This window comes from Neovison vison, chromosome 13 (assembly GCF_020171115.1).
Source record: "Neovison vison isolate M4711 chromosome 13, ASM_NN_V1, whole genome shotgun sequence".
NCBI lineage: Eukaryota > Metazoa > Chordata > Mammalia > Carnivora > Mustelidae > Neogale > Neogale vison.
The window spans coordinates 75727487-75747562 of NC_058103.1; the positions used below are offsets into that span (position 1 = coordinate 75727487).

The window sequence follows — 20076 nt, forward strand, 5'->3', positions numbered from 1 at the left end:
AAAGAACTGGGCGAGCGAGGGGGCTCGGGAGCTGGGGCGCCAGAGCTAGAGACAGCGGGCGGGCGAGGAGCTGGCAAAGGCGCGGGGCGAGCGGGCCGGCCGGGGCGACGGGCGGGCGAAGCCCGGGGGCCGCGGGGCTCGGGTGCGCGTCGGGCAGGGGGACGGGCTGAGCGCTGGGAGCGGAGCGAGGCGGCGGCTGAGGCGGGGGTGGATGGCCACAGGGGCGCCGGGGAGCCGCGTCGGGCTTGTGCTTTCGGGCCCCCATGGTCCTCTGACGCATCCCGGGGGGCCGCTGCGCGCCACACTCGGCTTTCGCCGGCCCTGCGCCTCTCGGAGCCTGGGGTCTGAGGTGGGAGTGTGATGTGAGCCGCTGGGCGAGCGGCGGAAAGAAGTGCCAGCAGGAGGAGGGTTTGGGACGGGAGAGGAGAGCGAGTTAGTCAGCAGAGGTCCGCGGAGGGAGCCATGAAAACAACTCTCCGACGGGGAGAGGGGCCGGCCCTGCGCTCGGTGCGGCGGGACTGAAGGAAATCCGGGGCCGTGTGGGGACGGAAGGGGCCCGCACGGGGCAGGCTGCGTCGAGCAGGGGCGAGCGCCCAGCTGTAAACACCCCTCTTGGGGCCGACCTCAGGCCGGGCCTCTTAGGGCCGGGGGCTTGGCCAGGGGCGACCCGGGACAGCCCAGTAGAGTTCGTTTGGGGCTGGGGGCTGGGCGCGAGGAGATGACTCGCGTTTCTTTCTGACCCTTTTATTGTGTAAACTTGGCCGCGGTGGCCACAGGAAGGCTAGCCAGAGGGTAATTACACAGGTGAGGCCCTGCGGGGCGGGCGGAGCTCCGGGGGAGGTGCTAAGGGGGTCTTGAAGACTTTGCTGCGCCCAGGCACCAGGACCGAGGATTTCTTCCCAGCCACTGCGGAGGTGCCACTGTTCCCAGCGGCGTTTTTTTTTCAAAGGGGTTAGTTAGCTTGTGTTGCTTGAACCTTTTTTTTTTTTTCCTTCCCTCCCCTTGCCTGTACCTCCAGGTTATAAATAGATCTTTCTTTGGTTCAGAGACGCTGTGTCAAGGAAGGACACTTTGGCCTGGAGAGCACACGGGCGGGGGAGAGGGGTGCTGGGGCCCGAGGAGATGGGGGAGGCGGTGCACAGAGTTTGGCTTTTTTCAGAGCAGCCGATGGTGCTGTCACCGCAGTTAGTGCCAGGAAGAGGCCTGTTAAGAGTAGGTTTCTTGCAAGGTCCGGGTGTCGGAGCAGGACTAGATTAATTTTATTTTGGTCCCTTTTAGCATTTTGAAAACGGACCAGTAGCCACAGAATCAGCGACAAGCCTGTTGAAGGAACCCACAAGTGTATTTCACAGCACCTTGGGTGGAAATTGGATGTGAAAATGAAGCCAGACCGAGGTAAATGACTTACTTTAGTAGATTTTTTTTTTCTGTGCCCCATTTTATAAGTCTTAACCTATTTTGTGGCAGGATCAATTCTTTGTGTATTACATATGACTGCTTGTTTCTGTTACAGGTTCCAGCTGGTGAGATAGAAAAGGGATGTGGAGGGAAAGTTAGGGTCTAGATGGGAAGTTATATTCTTCAAAAGTGTATAGTAGTTTCAAGAGATACTCTAGTGTAAATCAAAATGAGATTATCAGGAACAGCATGTCTATCTTTTGCCACAGTAGTTTGCATCATTTTACATTTACATTACTCATTTTTAGTAAAGTCAATCTAACTTGAACTTTAAAGTTTACAAACTTTTTCACCTTGAGAATTTGAATTTGAAAAATTGAGGAAATTTAAGGTTGAGTTGACAGATTTTATTGTGATTATTGTTTTTATTAGCTGATTTTTGAGCTTTCGGCAAACTCTAAAAAAAGTTTGCAAAGTACTCCATGGCCTTATTTAAATATCTGTGTAAGTAAATGGGTCATTTCCTTACTAAACCTGTATTTTCTGGATTTATGAGAATAATGTATACTCTGTTTTTCAAGGACTTCAAAGGAATTAAAAACTAATTTATCAATCTTCTTTTGATTAAGGATAGGGACCAAGTTGAGAAGATTATATAGTAGTAGTTAGGAGTGAAGTCTTTTCAGTTGTGTGGGGGTTTGAGTCCAAGTAACATTGTTGGAAGAGGATTATTGTATTTGGTAGGGAGCTGGACTAAATGACAAAGAGTTGAGGCTTTACGATTAGAGATGTTAATTTATCTTCCTGTGAATTAAATGATCATTTTAAAAAAGATATGTAATAAACTGTTAATTATTTCCGTATGTTTTTCAAAGTGCATTAAAAGACAAATTTTCTATTCTAGTTAAAAATATGTCTTTGGTAACAGTGTCTTTTAAAACACTAGAAAGAAGTGGAGAAAGCCATACTTAAGTTAGTGGTTTAATTTAGTTTTAAGTGTTTGGCTCTTTCTTAAAATTGGCTATGTATGCATGAAATACTATCAAGTGTGTTGTTACTAAGGAGGTTGCTTGTGTAGAATGCCAAGGTGAGACTTTTAGATTACATTGGTGACTTTTGGAAAAAAGATCAGTAATTGCATGTCAGAATACACAAGCAAATAAAACCAAAGTTACTATTTTGGATTTTTGGTTGTTGTTAAAGTTTGCTTTAAGATTGTAAACAGCTTAAAAAATAATATTTGCACATATCTCTATTTTAGCCCAAACTAGTACCAAACACAATATTACACACACACACAATGGTATATAATATGTATATATGCATATACATATATATGTATACTACATAGTATATAGTACACATATATATATACATGCACACATGTACATACTGATTAATAGGAAAAATAAATACATTTATTAAGACTCAAATAAGTGACCTTTTCTCTTTAAAATTATAGCTTTCTTTAGCATTATGATGTAAAGAATTGCAATTTTAATATTGAGACTGTATTTCATAATAATGCTATGGATCTTTAGGCCCATAAAATAATATCTTTTAAAGTAATATCTTTTATTTTGCAAAATAGTATAGATAAACAGAAAGAAGCTTTTCATAAAGCATAGTTACCTTCACTATGTGAGTGTGGTCTTGTATTTTCTGTTCTACTTTCTGTTTTTAGAATTTGCTGTTACAACTCACTGAGTTGATTTCTTGGCCTACAGTTGGAAAGGCACAATGATGGGCAATACTTAGCTAGATGACAGTAATATTTCATTTTTTTCTACATTGGTGTCTAAGAAGCTATGTGAATTTTTCTATATAATTAAAACTTTATTTTTTAAATGCCAAAAAATGGATTTTCAATTGTAATCATGATATGTTGTCAGACATCTAAAATAGGGCTAGAAATGCTCAATAGATTTAAATTTATGAGATGTTGTTTTGTTTTGTTTTGTTTTGTTTTGTTTTACCTCTAGCTAAAATTACTTCAGTGTGGTTTTTTTGTTTTGTTTTGTTTTGTTTGTTTTTTGGGCTTTTTTTTTTGTCAGATCTGATTTTTAAATTTTTAGTCTTTGTTGTTAAAATGTTTATTTTTCCCTCCTTTTAATTTCACTGCTTTTAGTCTCTGGACTAGAGAACTCAGTAACCACACTTAACACTGAGTTCTCTATAAAATAAGAGTAAATAGGAGAACCCTTCAGATTTCTTTCAGAATCTGAGTAAAGTATATGAATTCTGGTGTAGAGAGAGACAGATATTTGCTTAGCGGGATACAGCTGCGCTTCAGAGAGTTTCTAAATAAGTAGTTGGTTGGCTAGTTAAAAAAAGTCGGTTTAAGTGAGGAACCATAAAAATAAGCTTTAATTATTTCACCCATCTATCTATCTATGCTCAAGCTTCTTTTGGAGGGTAAAACGGGATCTGTTTCTCAGAGTTAATCTGATCTTTTTTGTAAAAATCACACCAGTAATATACACCTAAGACTTCTAGTCCTCTCCCCCACCTTCCCCTGAGATTTCTAGTTTTGATTTCTTAAAAATATAGAGCAATCTGAGGACAGTATCTTTTACATTTAAAAACATTTTAAAATTATTAATGTTTCATAGAATCTTCTATGTGTCCTGTGTACACAGAAGTCAACAGGAAATTGTTTTGGAGGAAGAAGGAATATATGTTCATCAGATATGTTCTTTCCAAAGCGTTCAGCAGTTTTCACAGAAATAACTTTTTTGCACTCATTTCATGGGTTTATATAATATTTAAGTAAATTAATTATTATAAATAGGGTGGCATAAACAACTTTTGAGGACAAACACCAGGTTCTAGTTAAGCATACAACTCAATTAGTAGAAATAGAAATGTGAGGACAACTGTAAAGTACCCTATCCCCTATTGTCTTCCAGTTTGCTTTATGGAGGCTATGGAAAGCATTGGTGGATCATGCTAATTGATTAAGCAAAAATCACTTAGGAGAGCTCCTACTGTACTTTCAGATAACTAAGATGTTACTGTAGAATAATAGCTACATTTTACAGTAGTTAATGGTATTTTACCATAGTCTGAGGTTAAAAAAAAAAAAATTCTGGGGGGGAGGGGCAGAGAGAGCGAGCGAGAGAGAATATTAAACAGGTTCCATGTACAGTACCAAGCCCCACTTGGGGCTGGATCTCACAACCCTGAGATCATGATGAGAGCTAAAATCAAGAGTTAGATATTTAACTGACTGAGCCACCCAGGCTTCCCTAAAAAAAGTTTTTTTTTTAAATTTCTAAGTAGTTACGTAACATTACTTGGGCAATGCAGCCAAAGAGGAGTCTTTGATGTTATCATTAGCACATCAGACCTATGTTTGTATCCTTGTTCCATTACCTGTTAGCGAGGTAATCTTCATCTAATTACTTAATCCTTGAGATCCTTGGGTTCTGTGTATAATGGGAATAAATCTAACTTATGCTTTATGCTTTGGTTAGAAACAGTTTTTCACCAGACAGTTCTAAGAATGTTGTGTGAGCCTATCAACAATTACAAAAGACTAAGACCTGTAAAATCTGATAAATCATCAATAAATTAATAATTTAAACGTACTGTTTCAATTTAAATGTGAATGCATATTATAGGCCATTTATCATTCTTAAATAAACACTATTAGTGTAAAACATGTTCCACAAACTAAATACCAAACAATTAGATGTTTTTTGAAGTTAAAACTGAGAGGAATACTGTGTCTCTTCCCCCTTCCCTACCAAATTCGTGTGTTGAAATCCTAACTCCACAAAGTGATGGTGGTAGGAGGTGGAGTCTTTGAGAAGTGATTGGGTCATGAGGATGGAGACCTCATGAGTGGCATTAGTGCCCTTATAAAAGTGGTTCAAGAAAGCCCTTCCATCATCTGATGTTATGGTGAAAAGACGTCATCTTTGAGCTCTCATCAGAATCTGAATCTGCTGGTGCTTGACTGTGGATTTCCCAACCTCTGGAACTGTGAGAAATAAGTTTGTGTTGTTTATAAGCCACTTAGTTTATGGTATTTTGTTAAAGCAGCCTAATGAACTATGACTTCCCCCTCTTCCCGTCTATTATAATACAAGTTTAGTTAGGCTTTAGCCTTAGTAATATAGCAGCTTCAGAAGTTACCTAGGGTGTACTGCAACCCTGTTAGCCTCAAGCAGTTCTTTCCTAGGCAACTGAAATAGGAGGAAAGAACTGGTAAGACCTAAGAACAAAATAGCAAGGGAATTTGTTGCCTTGCTTATTTACTTAAAATAGATCATTGTTATTCAGTGTAAATCAAACAATAGAAATGACAGATGTCTGAGGAAAAGAAATGTTGACACAATTAAGTAGAACAGCTTTACATTAAATTCCCAGGTGGAGGTGGTGGTGGTAATAATAACATCTAACTCTTGTGCATACTATGTGCCAGGCTCTGTTCGAAGTAGTTTACGTGTGCAATTCATGTAGTCTTCACAGTTGCTCAAGGAAGTAGATGCTTTTGTCATCTCCATTTTATAGATGAATGAAACTGAGTCACAGAGATTTGGCAAGTTACCCAAGGTCACATAGCTAACAAGAGGGTTTACCCATATTTGAAGCAGGCTCAGTATATATTCTTAACACTCTGATGGGTAGCAATGAGTTATGTAAAAATATGAGACCAAACTGGCTTGTGGAAAACACAAAATAGATCTGCAACCTTGAAAACTTCTCTGCCTCACCTTTTTTATCTTTATAGTGGGGGAAGTAATAGTATCTTGCTTTGGGTTATTTTCAGGATTAAATAAATATATTTAAGGTGCTGAGAACTATGGTTGGCACGTAGTAAACATTAAGATATGAACTGCTCTTGTTATTATGAGACATACTCTAAGAAGTCACTTATTTAGAGAAAGATGGGGAGGACAAAAAGGGGCTAATTGAACCGTACGTATTTTATATACACACTGTGATCTCAAGTCAGAAGTTACTGTTATTGACACTGATTGATCCTGACACATAAGTAGCTGTGAAATAATTGCTGACTTGATATAACTTCTGAAATTAGACACTAACGGGTTTGACATAGACATTCCCTGTATGTTTTTGCTAGTAAGAAGGAAATGATTCAGTGGATGGAACACTGTCATTTCTTTGAAGCATGAGAAAAAAAATAATTGGAAGGCAGACTTAAGAGGCTAACGTGTATATAGGGAGCATGATTTAAAAGGTGATTTCCTTTTCAAAAAGTGAATGGTTTCACTTATTTGTGGAGCATAACAAATAGCATGGAGGACAAGGGGCGTTAGAGAGGAGTAGGGAATTTGGGTAAATTGGAAGGGGAGGTGAACCATGAGAGACTATGGACCTGAAAAACAATCTGAGGGGTTTGAAGTGGTGGGGGGGTGGGAGGTTGGGGTACCAGGTGGTGGGTATTATAGAGGGCACGGCTTGCGTGGAGCACTGGGTGTGGTGAAAAAATAATGAATAATGTTTTTCTGAAAATAAATAAATTGAAAAAAAAAAGTGAAGAACCTGAGCATTCTACATTGTGAGCAAGTATAGAAAAAAATGAAGAAAATTTTATTTACTTTTTTGTCTTCTTAACTTTGTATCTTGTTATGGGAATGTTTTCCCCCAATTTGAGGCTGAGGATATTAAAAAAACGCTATCAAACTTAATATTGATTTTTTTTTTTTTTTTTTGTAGTGAAAAAGCAGAATTGCAGACTCTGGAAACAGTACTTCTTTTTCAGTATGTAAACCAAAGTCAGTTGGTCAATAGTTAATTCTGTCTTTGCTCAAATGGATGAAAAATCAGAATAGTTCCTTCATTATATCAGACTTTGTATTAAACTGAAACAGGATAGACGGGGTAACAACGCCAGTACCAAATCAAAATATTAGACAATAATCGATGTGTAATACTAATGAAACTTAACAATAATTGAGTTTAGTTTTTTCATAGTTTCCTTTTTATATGAAAGATATTCATCCAGTAATAAGAACTTTTGCTTTTTTTTCTCCTTGTTCACCATGCCCAGCCCCATTGGCTACCTTATAGGTTTTTGATTATCATTCAGGGCCTCATATGGACTATATTCCCTCTACCTAAAAAGCCTTTCTCTTCAGGCATCAGATGGATGGCTCCTTTTGATCTTGTCTTAAATGTCATTTTTCATAGAGGCTTTCTCTGACTACCCTGTCTAAAGTGTGCAATTAATGTTAGCTACTGTTATATTTATTAAATTAGATGTCCTTTGTTGTTCTGTCTCAGCAGTCTTTTTTTTTTTTTTTTAAGGTTTTATTCATTTATTCGGTAGAGACACAGCAAGAGAGGAACACACGCAGGGCGAGGGGAGAGGGTGAAGCAGGCTTCCAACCGAGCAGGGAGCCTGATATGGGGCTCAATCACAGAACCCTGGGATCATGAAATAAGCTGAAAGCAGATGCTTAACAAATGAGCCACCCAGGTGCCCCTGTCTCAGCAGTCTTATTTCCTTCATAGAATTGAACACATTTTGTGGGGCGCCTGGGTGGCTCAGTGGGTTAGGCCGCTGCCTTCGGCTCAGATCATGATCTCAGGGTCCTGGGATCGAGTCCCGCATCGGGCTCTTTGCTCAGCAGGGAGCCTGCTTCCCTCTACCTCTCTCTCTGCCTGCCTCTCTGTCTACTTGTGATCTCTCTCTGTCAAATTAAAAGAAAAAAAATCTTTAAAAAAAAAAAAAGAATTGAACACATTTTGTAATGTTTATTGTTTGTCTCCGCAACTAGATTTTAAGTTCCCTGAGGCCAATAACCTTGCTTTTTGTTCAGCTATATTCCCATCACCTAGCAGATACCCTTATATATGGTAGATTCAGTGTAGGTGCATGGGAGGTACTTAACATAAATTTGTTGAATGAATGAATGATTAGTGTTTCTCTATCTGTGGAGCAAATAGGAGTAGAAGCAGAGGTCAGCAATCAAGGATTGTCGTACTCACACCTGCTTAAATTCTGCCAGTTCAGGGATTTGTTTGAATTATTGACTATTAGGCTAGTATCACAAGTTTATGCACAATTAAAAAATAGATTTTAAATACATTTGCTCATAAACTTAAAGGAAGGTTATATTTTAAAATTGATTAAATCTCATTGAACTAAAATACCATGTTGTAAAATAACAAAGGAGTAGGTGAAAGCTTTTTGGTATAGGTGGTCCCTGTTTGTATACATTGAATTAACAAATGATCCACCCACAAATGTTTGCTGCAAGCTCTCTGCCATCCACCCAGCATGCAGAATTTGTTCGTGTTGGCTATTTCTCTAGGGAGAGAGGTTAAATTGGTTGAAGAACTTCAGGTTTATGAGTACAAGAGGTAGGGTAGGTTAATAGGAAAAAGACTCAAAGGATTTAGAGTTTAGATTCAGGACCCATTCTATCACTTAGTTCCATGACTTGGGTCCAGTCCCAGACCTGTTTTCTGTAAAATGTACTGGGCCCAAAGTGTTGCTTCTGAGCTTCAGGTGAGGTGTGTCAAAGAACTTTATAAGCCATGAAGTGCTGTGTATGTTGACTAGTTTACCCAGTGGGATAATCATTTGTGTAGATGAGCAAAGGGCCAGGTGCTCCTAAGTGCAGGTAACTGCATCTTACTTGGGGACACTCAGCCTAAACGTCCGTTCACATTGTGCCTGGTTTTTACTATTTTTAAACGTACCATCTCCTTACTGAAATGTAATTGGAATACACCAACTCTTTCTAGGTGATAATACACCGTAGTGAACATTTAGAGCAAGCATTAGGGTAAAGAGATTGAAGCAGAGGTGGACATTGGAGGGATGTTGAAAATATTAAAGTGGTGAGATGGTGCCCCAAATTGCTGTTTTCTTCATTTTAGATCATTACCTAGGATTGACTTAGTGCTTGGAGTATGGCCCTTCTCCTTTGAATTCAGACTTCTTTCATGTTGCTGCAAATAATGGTCATTGTAGGTTAAAAAAACTTTGGTAGCCTAGCCGGGGAATCTAGTCATAATTCACATTATTAATAAGTAATATTTACTCCAAGTATGACCACTATTTGGTCTTAAACTTAAATCCCTTTGAGGGGCACTTGGGTGACTCAGTCAGGCATCCAAGTCTTGATTTTGGCCCAGGTCATGATCTCAGGGTCCTGGGGTTGAGCCCCACTTTGGGCTCCGTGCTTAGTCGGAGTCTGCTTATCTTCCTCTCCTTCTACCTCTTGCCCCACTTATGTGCTCTCTCTCTCTCTAAAATAAATATAAATCTTTTAAAAAAACACAAAACTTATCCCTTTGGGAGCACAACTAATTTATCATTGGGGGTTCACATTCTAAATTAATATGAAGTTCCCATTTTTTTATTTTCCTACTTACCAAACATATATTCTTGAATGGAATTAAAATTTGTTATCAGTATCTGAAATCAGGCCATTTATAAAACTTATCCTCTCATCTACAAAATTAGAAATTTTCTTTTGTAAAGTGGTATCATATTTCTCTTTTTTCTTTCCTTTCTTTTTTTTTTTTTTTTTTTTTTTTTGAGAGAGAGTGAAAAAGCATGAGCAGGGGTGGGGGCACAGGGAGAGAGATTATGACCTGAGCCAGCTCACTTATCAACTGAGCCACCCAGGTGCCCCTCTAGTGTGTTATTTCTATCTAAATTTATAATAGTAAAAATATGTAATTTTATCACAGAATATTGGCAAATTGCTTTTTCCCCCAAAGTTTTTATTTAAATTCCAGTTAGTTAACATAGAGTATAATAATTGGTCTCAGGAATAGAATTTAGTGATTTATCACTTATAACACCCAGTGCCCATCATGACAGGTGCCCTCCGTAAGAGATGGTGTTCTTAAAAATAACTTTAGGTTAAAACTCCATATCATATTTTGTGTACTTAATGAAAGGATATTGATGCACAAAGTTCTGATTTGATCATTTTACAAAAGAATTAGCTATAGGAGAACTTCCTTAAACTTCTTACATTGCTTGCTCTATAATTTAGTTTATATCTAATTTTTTAAAAATTTAACCCACAGAAAAGTTGAATCACACAATTAAATACCTTTTCATTGGTTAATTGTGAACATCTTACTACTTTTGTTTTATCTCACAATAGATAGATGGGTAAATTAGGTAGACAAAAGAGGGGGGTTTCTTTTTTTTTTTTTTTTTTAAAGATTTTATTTATGTATTTGATAGAGATCACAAGTAGGCAGAGAGGCAGGCAGAGAGAGAGAGAGAGGAAGGGAAGCAGGCTCCCCGCTGAGCAGAGAGCCCGATGCGGGGCTCGATCCCAGGACCCTGAGACCATGACCTGAGCCAAAGGCAGAGGCTCAACCACTGAGCCACCCAGGTGCCCCAAGGAGGGGGGTTTCATTTTTATTTTTCGTTTTTACAACTTGAGAGTAAGTTGTAGACATGACACTTTAACCCTGAGTACTTCAACATGGAACTGACTGGTATCAGGATGAGAAAGCTGATTGTGTACATTTCTTCCCATTTCTGTATCAAATTAGTTGCTTTTAATAGTCAATAGGGGTGATTTACAACATGGAAATTGGTAATGCTGTAAACCAGGTTTTTTTCCCCTCTCCAGACCAGCTGTTAGACATTTACCATCACACCACTGCATGTACTCCCTAAAAGTAAGAACATTCTCCTACATACCTGCAATGCATTTGTCATACTCCAGGAATCAAACAGTGGCACAATGCTAATATCTGATATACAGTTTGTATTCATATTTCCCAAGTTGTCCCAATATTGTCTTTAGGCATGTTGCCTTTTAAGGAAGTAAATTGTTTTCTGTTACAGAAAAGGAGTTAGACCCTGATATTGAACAACATTTAGGAAGGTTTTGGGGACGCCTGGGTGGCTCAGTTGGTTAAGCAGCTGCCTTCGGCTCAGGTCATGATCCCAGCGTCCTGGGATCGAGTCCCACATCGGGCTCCTTGCTCGGCAGGGAGCCTGCTTCTCCCTCTGCCTCTGCCTGCCTCTCTGTCTGCCTGTGCTCGCTCTCTCTCCCTCTCTCTCTGACAAATAAATAAAGAAAATCTTAAAAAAAAAAATAATAAAGGAAAGTTTTGGACTATACTTTAAGAATATGTAAAGGTAGGGGCACCTAGATGGCTCAGTGCTTCAGCTCGGGCCCTGGTCCCAGGGTTCTGGGATCAAGCCCCTCGTTGGGCGCCCCTGCCTGCCTCTCTGCCTACTTGTGATCTCTGTCAAATAAATAAATAAAATCTTAAAAAAAAAAAAAAAGAATATGTAAAGGTAGAAGTGAGTAAAAGTATTGGTGTTTAGGGGAAAAAATTAGGTCACATATATAGGACAATTAAGATATTTGCAGGTTTTTCCTTATTTTATTTACCTTTAAAAGAAACATTCTTGGGGCGCCTGGGTGGCTCAGTGGGTTAAGCCGCTGCCTTCGGCTCAGGTCATGATCTCAGGGTCCTGGGATTGAGTCCCGCATCAGGCTCTCTGCTCAGCGGGGAGCCTGCTTCCTCCTCTCTCTCTGCCTGCCTCTCTGCCTACTTGTAATCTCTCTCTGTCAAATAAATAAATAAATAATCTAAAAAAAAAAAAAAAAGAAACATTCTTTGCACTAAATAGATTTAAGAGAATAATGAGTGTTTATGAAATTCCAGGATTTTTTTTGATTGAAAAGAATTTTATTTGAATTGCGAAAAATTATGTTTTTCATTCTAAAGCCTCAGGTTACCTCTCCAACCTCATTTTTTTAGTATTCTAAGATCCCTTCACTCTTGGCACATTGATCATCTTCTTCAGTCACCACAAGCAAATCGACATCATGGGGCCTTAACATTTGCTGTCTGCTTCTGGAGTACATGTCTCATGACCCTGTCCTTCATTTGACTTTGTGCTTAGCTGTCACCTCCTCAAAGAAGCCTTCCTGACCATCCTATGAAAAGTACAGCTCTTTTATTTTCTCTTTACATTGCATTACTTTTCTTTTTTTTTTTTTTTTTTTTTAAAGATTTTATTTATTTATTTGACAGACAGAGATCACAAGTAGACAGAGAGGCAGGCAGAGAGAGAGAGAGAGGGAAGCAGGCTCCCTGCTGAGCAGAGAGCCCGATGCGGGACTCGATCCCAGGACCCTGAGATCATGACCTGAGCCGAAGGCAGCGGCTTAACCCACTGAGCCACCCAGGCGCCCCCCACTGAGCCACCCAGGCGCCCCACATTGCATTACTTTTCTTCGTATTCCTTATCACTGCTTGACCTGATGTTCTATATTTATTTATTTACTTTTCTTGTTTTTCTCCCCAATAGGAATGTAAGCTTCATAAGAGCAGGGACTTAGTGATATTTGTTCACTGCTGTGTTTCCCAATGTTGTGGACTGATGCCTGACATTTAGTAGCTGCTCAATAAATATTTATTATTAAATGAATGTTTGCATGAATTTTAGTATCTTTGTAATATACCATAGAATTCATTATTACTTGAAAATTTTATGCATTTTTTCCTGTGATTTGTTAGTTTTATAACCCTAAGATTTAACTCTCCTTTATCAGTTTTTGTTCCTAAATTTTTTTAAAAGGCTTTATTTATTTGAGAGAGAGACAGAGAGTGACAGAGATAACAAGAGAGAGCACAAGTGGGGAGGAGAGGGAGAAGCAGGCTCCTGCTGAGAAGGGAGCCCAGCACGGGGCCCAATCCCAGGACCCTGGGATCATGACCCAAGCCAAAGGCAGACACCCAACCTACTGAGCCACCCAGGTGCCCCTCAGTTTTTGTTTCTAAATGGAAATATTTATGCCCACTTCTCAAAGTTATTAGAGGATCAAATGAAATAACTACACAAATAAAATATAAGAATTTGATAACTAAATAAATGGTGAAAATGTCTACCATGAGAGTTTGTAGGAAATAATTTCAGCTGGGGTGATTAATTTCATTGCACAGACTCTTTGTCTGAGACACAGTATTGAGATTTAAATGATGGGTATGTTTGGGATAGGTAGAAGTTTACAGAGGTTGAGACAGGGAGGACTGGAAGAGATAACAATCTGAGCAATTAAGATGTTGGAGGGGTACCAGGTAGACTAACATGAATTGTAGAAGTTACTTAGGAATGAGGAAAATTAGGGTTTTGAATGTCACAATAAGAAATTTGAGTTTCGGGCGCCTGGGTGGCTCAGTGGGTTAAGCCGCTGCCTTCGGCTCAGGTCATGATCTCAGGGTCCTGGGATCGAGGCCCGCATCGGGCTCTCTGCTCAGCAGGAAGCCTGCTTCCCTCTCTCTCTCTGCCTGCCTCTCCATCTACTTGTGATTTCTCTCTGTCAAATAAATAAATAAAATCTTTAAAAAAAAAAAAAAGAAATTTGAGTTTCTTTCACTTGATAGTGAGGCACCATTAAGTAGTTTGGTCTGATTAAAGAGAACTTTTTGGAAGAACAATTTGGCATTATTTATTTATATATATATATATTTTTTTTTTTTGAAGTTTTATTTATTTAATCTCTACACCCCATGTGGGGCTTGAACTCACAACCCTGACATCAAGAGTCCCGTGCTTCTCTGAGCCAGCTAGGTGCCCTTGACAGTAGGTTTCTATTATTTTATTTCATTGTAAACTAGCAAAGAATTATTATTGAATATATGGCAGTTTTAAAATCAGTTTTTAGCTCTCAAAATTACATTATGACCTGGTGTTATAAAAATTACCAGACACTCATCTCTCATGTTGGCTAATCTTTTTTCTTGTCCATTTTTCCCCCTTTGCCACCATTCATTATAATATATGAGGGATTATTGTTCCCTTCTATGAAAATTCTTGGCAATGTTAACATGTATACAATACTGACAGTGTCATAGCTATTGCTTTATGATACTCTTTTTTCAGAATAGTTAAACTGCACTATTAAAGCAGCTGTTTATTATAAGAACTAGGAGAAAAAAACAATAAAATTGGAAATTTTTCTCAGACATATTCTGGCAGAAATGTCATAAACTCTGGGAGTAGAGGCCTTTGTATCTTCTAACCACATGTGAACTATGAGAGTAAGGAGATCATCCCCAACCAAGTACTGAATAAGCTTTCCTACCTGTGTTAGGAGGGAATGGACATGTCTCCTCCCTGCCATCCAACCAAATAAACATTTTCACAACAAAGCTTCAAGAAAAAAATTTTTTTGGCTATGGGAGGGAGTTATTCAGTGTATTATGGTAGAAAGAACACATAGCAGGAAATCTTAGATACTCTTATTCATAGCTCCTTAAAAATTGTCTGAAATGTGTGTTCTTAAGTTGGAATACTCATTCAGAAGTTGGGATAAGGAATATCCCTATGCCTTTGAGGAACTGTATTCAAATCTTAGTAATTGTGTCAATTAACTGCTGGTCCTTAAGGTCTATTTCTACAGTCTAGCATGTAACAACCCTGACTTGTGTTTTTTCTTGTAGCTTGTGTTGCAGAAAACTTGCAGGGAACTCTGAATAGCTAACAATGGGGAAAAAACACCCTCTGGTTACATAGTGGTACAGATTAAATTCCATTACCGAGAGCTCAGGACACTAAAATCCTTTTTTTTTTTTTTTTTTTTTTAAAGATTTTATTTATTTATTTGACAGAGAGAGATCACAAGTAGACAGAGAGGCAGGCAGAGAGAGAGATAGAGGGAAGCAGACTCCCTGCAGAGCAGGAAGCCCGACGCGGGACTCGATCCCAGGACCCTGAGATCATGACCTGAGCCGAAGGCAGCAGCTTAACCCACTGAGCCACCCAGGTGCCCCACACTAAAATCCTTTTGTTACTCTGAAATTACTTTGGAAATCATGCTATTGCTTGAATTCAGAGTTGGAAAGGTCATTAGAAAGTGTGAGTCTCTTTCATTTTATAGTTAGGAAAACAAGACCCAGAGAAAAAGAAGTAACCTGTCTAACGATGAAAGTAAAACTAAAATGGGACGCCTGGGTGGCTCAGTTGGTTGGACGACTGCCTTCGGCTCAGGTCATGATCCCGGAGTCCGGGGATCGAGTCCCGCATAAGGCTCCCAGCTCCATGGGGAGTCTGCTTCGCTCTCTGACCTTCTCCTCGCTCATGCTCTCTCTCACTGTCTCTCTCTCAAATAAATAAATAAAATCTTTAAAAAAAAAAAAGAAAGAAAGTAAAACTAAAATTTCTTGCTAGCCAATTTAATGTGTCTGTACTTCTATCAAGAGCTCAGTTGCCTCTAGGTTCTGCACCAGAAATGACATAATGATCAATCAGCCTTCCTCAAGGAACTTGGAAGAAACACAGGCTAGGTGATTCTATCTTAACATTATTCTCCAAATAAAATATACCTACTTTCAGAAGAAAGTCAAATGGTAATAGACTTGAAGTGAAAGGCATATTTCATCCATGAAGCAGGATGCTAAAAAGAAAAACAATATAATGAAATTTGAAACTAGATAATGTGAAGTTTAAAAATCAAAAATTAGCACTATAAGCTTATTATTTAGAAATATAGAGAAAACCCTTTACTTTTTTTTTTTTTTAAAGATTTTATTTATTTATTTGACAGAGAGAGATCACAAGCAGACGGAGAGGCAGGCAGAGAGGGAGATAGAGGGAAGCAGGCTCCCTGCTGAGCAGAGAGCCCGATGTGGGACTCGATCCCAGGACCCCGAGATCATGACCTGAGCCGAAGGCAGCGGCTTAACCCACTGAGCCACCCAGGCACCCAAAACCCTTTACTTTTGTCATAAGAAAAACAGGTCTAGTTTTAGTACTAAAAGTTATATTGTAATGATTAAATGAGGTAATCCATCTAAAGTGCTTAGTATAGTATTTGAGTCTGAAGAAATAAAGTGTTACCTAGAAATATAGCAACATTTCTTCAACAAGTAAGGTAAGTACATATTCATTAAAAAAAAAAAAAAGGTATATTTATTTAGTAGGGGAAGAGAGAATCAACCAGACTCACACACAGTGCAAAGCTCAACACAGGGCTGGGTCTCATGACCCTGAGATCAATGACTTGAGCCAAAACCAAGTTGGATGCTTAACCCACTGAGTGCCCAAGTGTCCCTGTCTAACGAGGTACATCTTGTAAGTGTTCTGAAAAGAACCTACAAAGGCTAATAGAGTGACTGACCGAGGCCAGGAAAAGCACCTTTGGTTAGGATGATTAGGTAAGGTCTCTCTGAGAAAGTAAAGCAAGGATGTGAAGGAGCCAACTATATAAGTCCTGAGGGGAAGAACATTCCAGGCCGAGGGAGTGGTATGTGCAAGGGTCTTGAATTTAGAAAGAGCGGGCATGCTTTAGGATCTGAAAGAACAGAACATACACCCTAATTTGTATTTCCTTCCTTTGCTCACATTAAATTATCTCCTTCCTAGAAGATTTGTTCTCCAGGAATTTGGGACACATATGACTAATTCCCTCACACCTGTGGTAGTGGTAGTTGCCATTTATTAGACACTTGAAAAAACGTTTAACTGTCTATGCATACTTAATCACCATCAGTGCCTTGTGGGTGAGGACTTGAGCTTTCTTTGTCCTTTCAGATAGAAGTATGCTAGGATGTAATGAATTGTACATGGTTAGCTTTTTTTAAAAGAGCATTTGAAAAGCTGATACACAGTTATAAATTATTTCAAATGTAAAATACAATTTTTTTGACATATCAGTGAGCTGCATGGAGTAAGAAAATTCTCATTTAAAAAAATTAAAATAATTTGAGTTAACCATTTTATATCTCTATTTATACCACGAAGTTCAGATTTTCTTGGGGGATGGGATGGAAATACTACCTGGGATGATCCTGGTTTCCATCTGTTACCTCTGTCCAATCCTATTTCAAGATTGTGTTCCTTCACTCTAAATGTGTCATTGTTTAGACAAAGAATTTTATGGTCATCCTAATTATTAGCCATTTTGCTGTCCTACTAGCACATTCTATAACTCATTTCATTCTGTATTAAAATAGCTTAAGTATAGCTTCAGGTAGACAATTTGCCCCAGCTATGTTCTGTAGGATATTGCATATAATATTTTATAATTTCTGTGGACTCTTATAAAAGTCAGGGGATTGACAACATAGAATGCTTGTCTTGATTTTGACAAAACACTTGGACTTTGTTTCAGAAATGGTTGATTTCTAAGGTGTTTTTACCAAAATGCACCTATTTTGACAAAATGTTGTTTTTATTCAAAGTCATCTGAAATCTTATGAACGGGGCGCCTGAGTGGCTCAGTGGGTTAAGCCTCTGCCTTCGGCTCAGGTCATTATCTCAGGATCCTGGGATCAAGGCCCGCAATGGGCTTTCTGTTCTGTGCGGAGCCTGCTCTCCCCTCTCTCCTCTTTCTCTGCCTTCCTCTCTGCCTATTTGTGATCTCTGTCTGTCAAATAAATAAATAAAATCTTTAAAAAAAAATCTTATGAACAATGCCTTCTGTGATAAATATTAGCGATTACTTAATGTATCTGTAGAGTAACTTCCCATTTTTAGCATTTACTGTTAAATATTGTAAAACTTTAGATATTTGGATCCCTTTCCCTTTGTTCTCTGAAACAAATCTTCATTATGTGCTGTGCTGGAAATGTAATGATGAGCAAGAACTAACATGGCCTCTGGAACCTGTGGTACTTTCTGACTTTTTTCCTGAGTCAACAGACAAATCAAGACTGGAAGGTTACCCTGTGCTGTGTTGACAAAGGCTCAGGTGGGGAGTAGGGAAAGTGGCCCAGAGGAAGAGTGTATCAGATGGCCTGCACAGATCTGTAGAACTCCTACATTCCACTACCCTCTTCTATTTGTAGTAATCTAAAATATGTTTGGTTTGAATATAAGGGTGTGTGTGTGTGTGTGTGTGTGTGTGTGTGTGTGTGTGCGCACACGCGCGCATATGTAGGAGAGAACGAGGAATGGAAATTTATTTCTCGGTAATTGGAAGTTTTAGTTGAGGTGCTCAGTTCATGAGGCCTTATTGATTTTGCCCTCTAGGCAATACCACTAAAATCTTCCTGGTCTGAAAGGTTAGAAATTTTGAGGTTAGTCAGTGAGAAATACTCTCCACAAGCTTTCTGGGTGACATCATTGTATAAACTAAAATAATGTTGCAAATGAACAGCTTTCACCGATTGACTATAGCATTTATTTTTTTTAATAGTTTGCATTTTAAAGATTTTATGTATTTATTTGACAGAGAAATCACAAGTAGATGGAGAGGCAGGCAGAGAGAGAGAGGGAAGCAGGCTCCCTGCTGAGCAGAGAGCCCGATGCGGGACTCGATCCCAGGACCCTGAGATCATGACCTGAGCCAAAGGCAGTGGCTTAACCCACTGAGCCACCCAGGCGCCCCTGACTACAGCATTTAAATGAGGAAAAATAAAACAACTGCCTCCCTCTCCACAAAAAGGTATATGCAATAAGTTACAGAATTTGTACATTCTGTGTCTTTAAAGATCAACCTTTGTGTCTCTAGTAATGTAGTGTCACCCCTGGTAAAAAAGGGTTTATGGTTGTGGCAGCACGTGAGGTATTTGAATTTTGGTTGTAAATCTTCAGCAACTGCTGCTTTTTTAAACTCTCTTTAGTAAAATAAAACTTAACATCAGCCTTTAATACGTGTTTTCAAAGTCCATGTTGGTGAATGTGATAAGGTTGAACCAAATACCTGTTTGGGAACATGGCAGCGCATGGTGGTAGTTGAGAGACAGTATCATATAGAGCATTGGCTTTAAAATTTGTCAGCCCACAATTACAAAAACAATTGACATTGCTCCATCCCAGCACTGTCCCCTCAAACACAAGTCATTACTAATCTTCCTCTGCAGTGGTAATTTATCTTTTCTTTTTTCCTATTTTACTTAAAAAGAAAGTAATATTTCCAACCCCTTAAATTAATTTGATAGCACATTTAAATCTACAGATTGTTTTAGCACTTGGAAGTAACTAGAAACACCTGGATTCACGTTCTGGTTTTTGTCACCTGCTATGTGTAACCTTGATCAAATTACCTAACTTCTCTGAGCTTTAGTTTCCTCATTGGTTGAAACAGATAATAAAAATACTCATTTTGTAGGTTTGTTACAATGGCATAACCTGATTTTGTTATAATGGAATAACAACCTGAATAAAATGGTTGTGTCAGGCACTTAAAAGCACATAATTAATGGCTATTTTGATTGTCTCCAAAGTTTGTAAGCTTAGGGAATTGGGAGCAAAAATAATGGTGAATCCTATTCAGAGGAAAATTAGTTCAGTTTCCGGTATGTTAGCATATGAGGTGTTATAGGTAGTCAGAGTGTTTAGTCATATTTGGAAATGAGACTATATGAAATATGAAAATAAGACTATATGAATTTTTAAAAATGCAAGCAAATAGAGTATTAGTGTTTTGGGGACTTAACAATTCAAGCTCTCTTAAAGCTACATGAGGTTTATTTAATTCTGTTACAGCTGTTTCACTTAACCAGCTTTCTGCTAACATTCTCCAAAATTTAAAATGCAGAATCTCATTTGTATGACTACTGGCATAATTAGTAGATGTTCTCTACTCAGTGATAGGTACTGGTAATAGGTAGTTGTGGAAAAAAAAACAACAACATAGGACTTGGAATTAAACCTGGGCTAGGTGATTCAGCTAGGTAATCTACCAGCTGCCTTAATCTTTATGGTTCAGTTTCTTCATCTACAAAATATTCTTATTTCACAAAATTAGATTGTCAAAG

The 20076-nt window shown here is 38.7% G+C and overlaps 1 protein-coding gene across 3 annotated transcripts in view; it reads left to right on the top strand.

The window, feature by feature from the left end:
- The first annotated feature begins 245 nt into the window (after positions 1-245).
- Positions 246-20076, top strand: part of FAM214A (family with sequence similarity 214 member A) — a 95749-nt gene continuing 75918 nt past the window's right edge. Inside the window, exons 1-2 of one of the 3 annotated variants that reach the window (XM_044231527.1) lie at positions 246-507; positions 1279-1395. In XM_044231527.1, the coding sequence (XP_044087462.1) occupies positions 1380-1395 (16 nt within the window). In that variant the 5' untranslated portion in view covers positions 246-507; positions 1279-1379. Of the gene's footprint in view, positions 508-535; positions 952-1278; positions 1396-20076 lie in introns of those variants that run through there. The other 2 variants (XM_044231526.1, XM_044231528.1) reach the window with 2 other exon arrangements.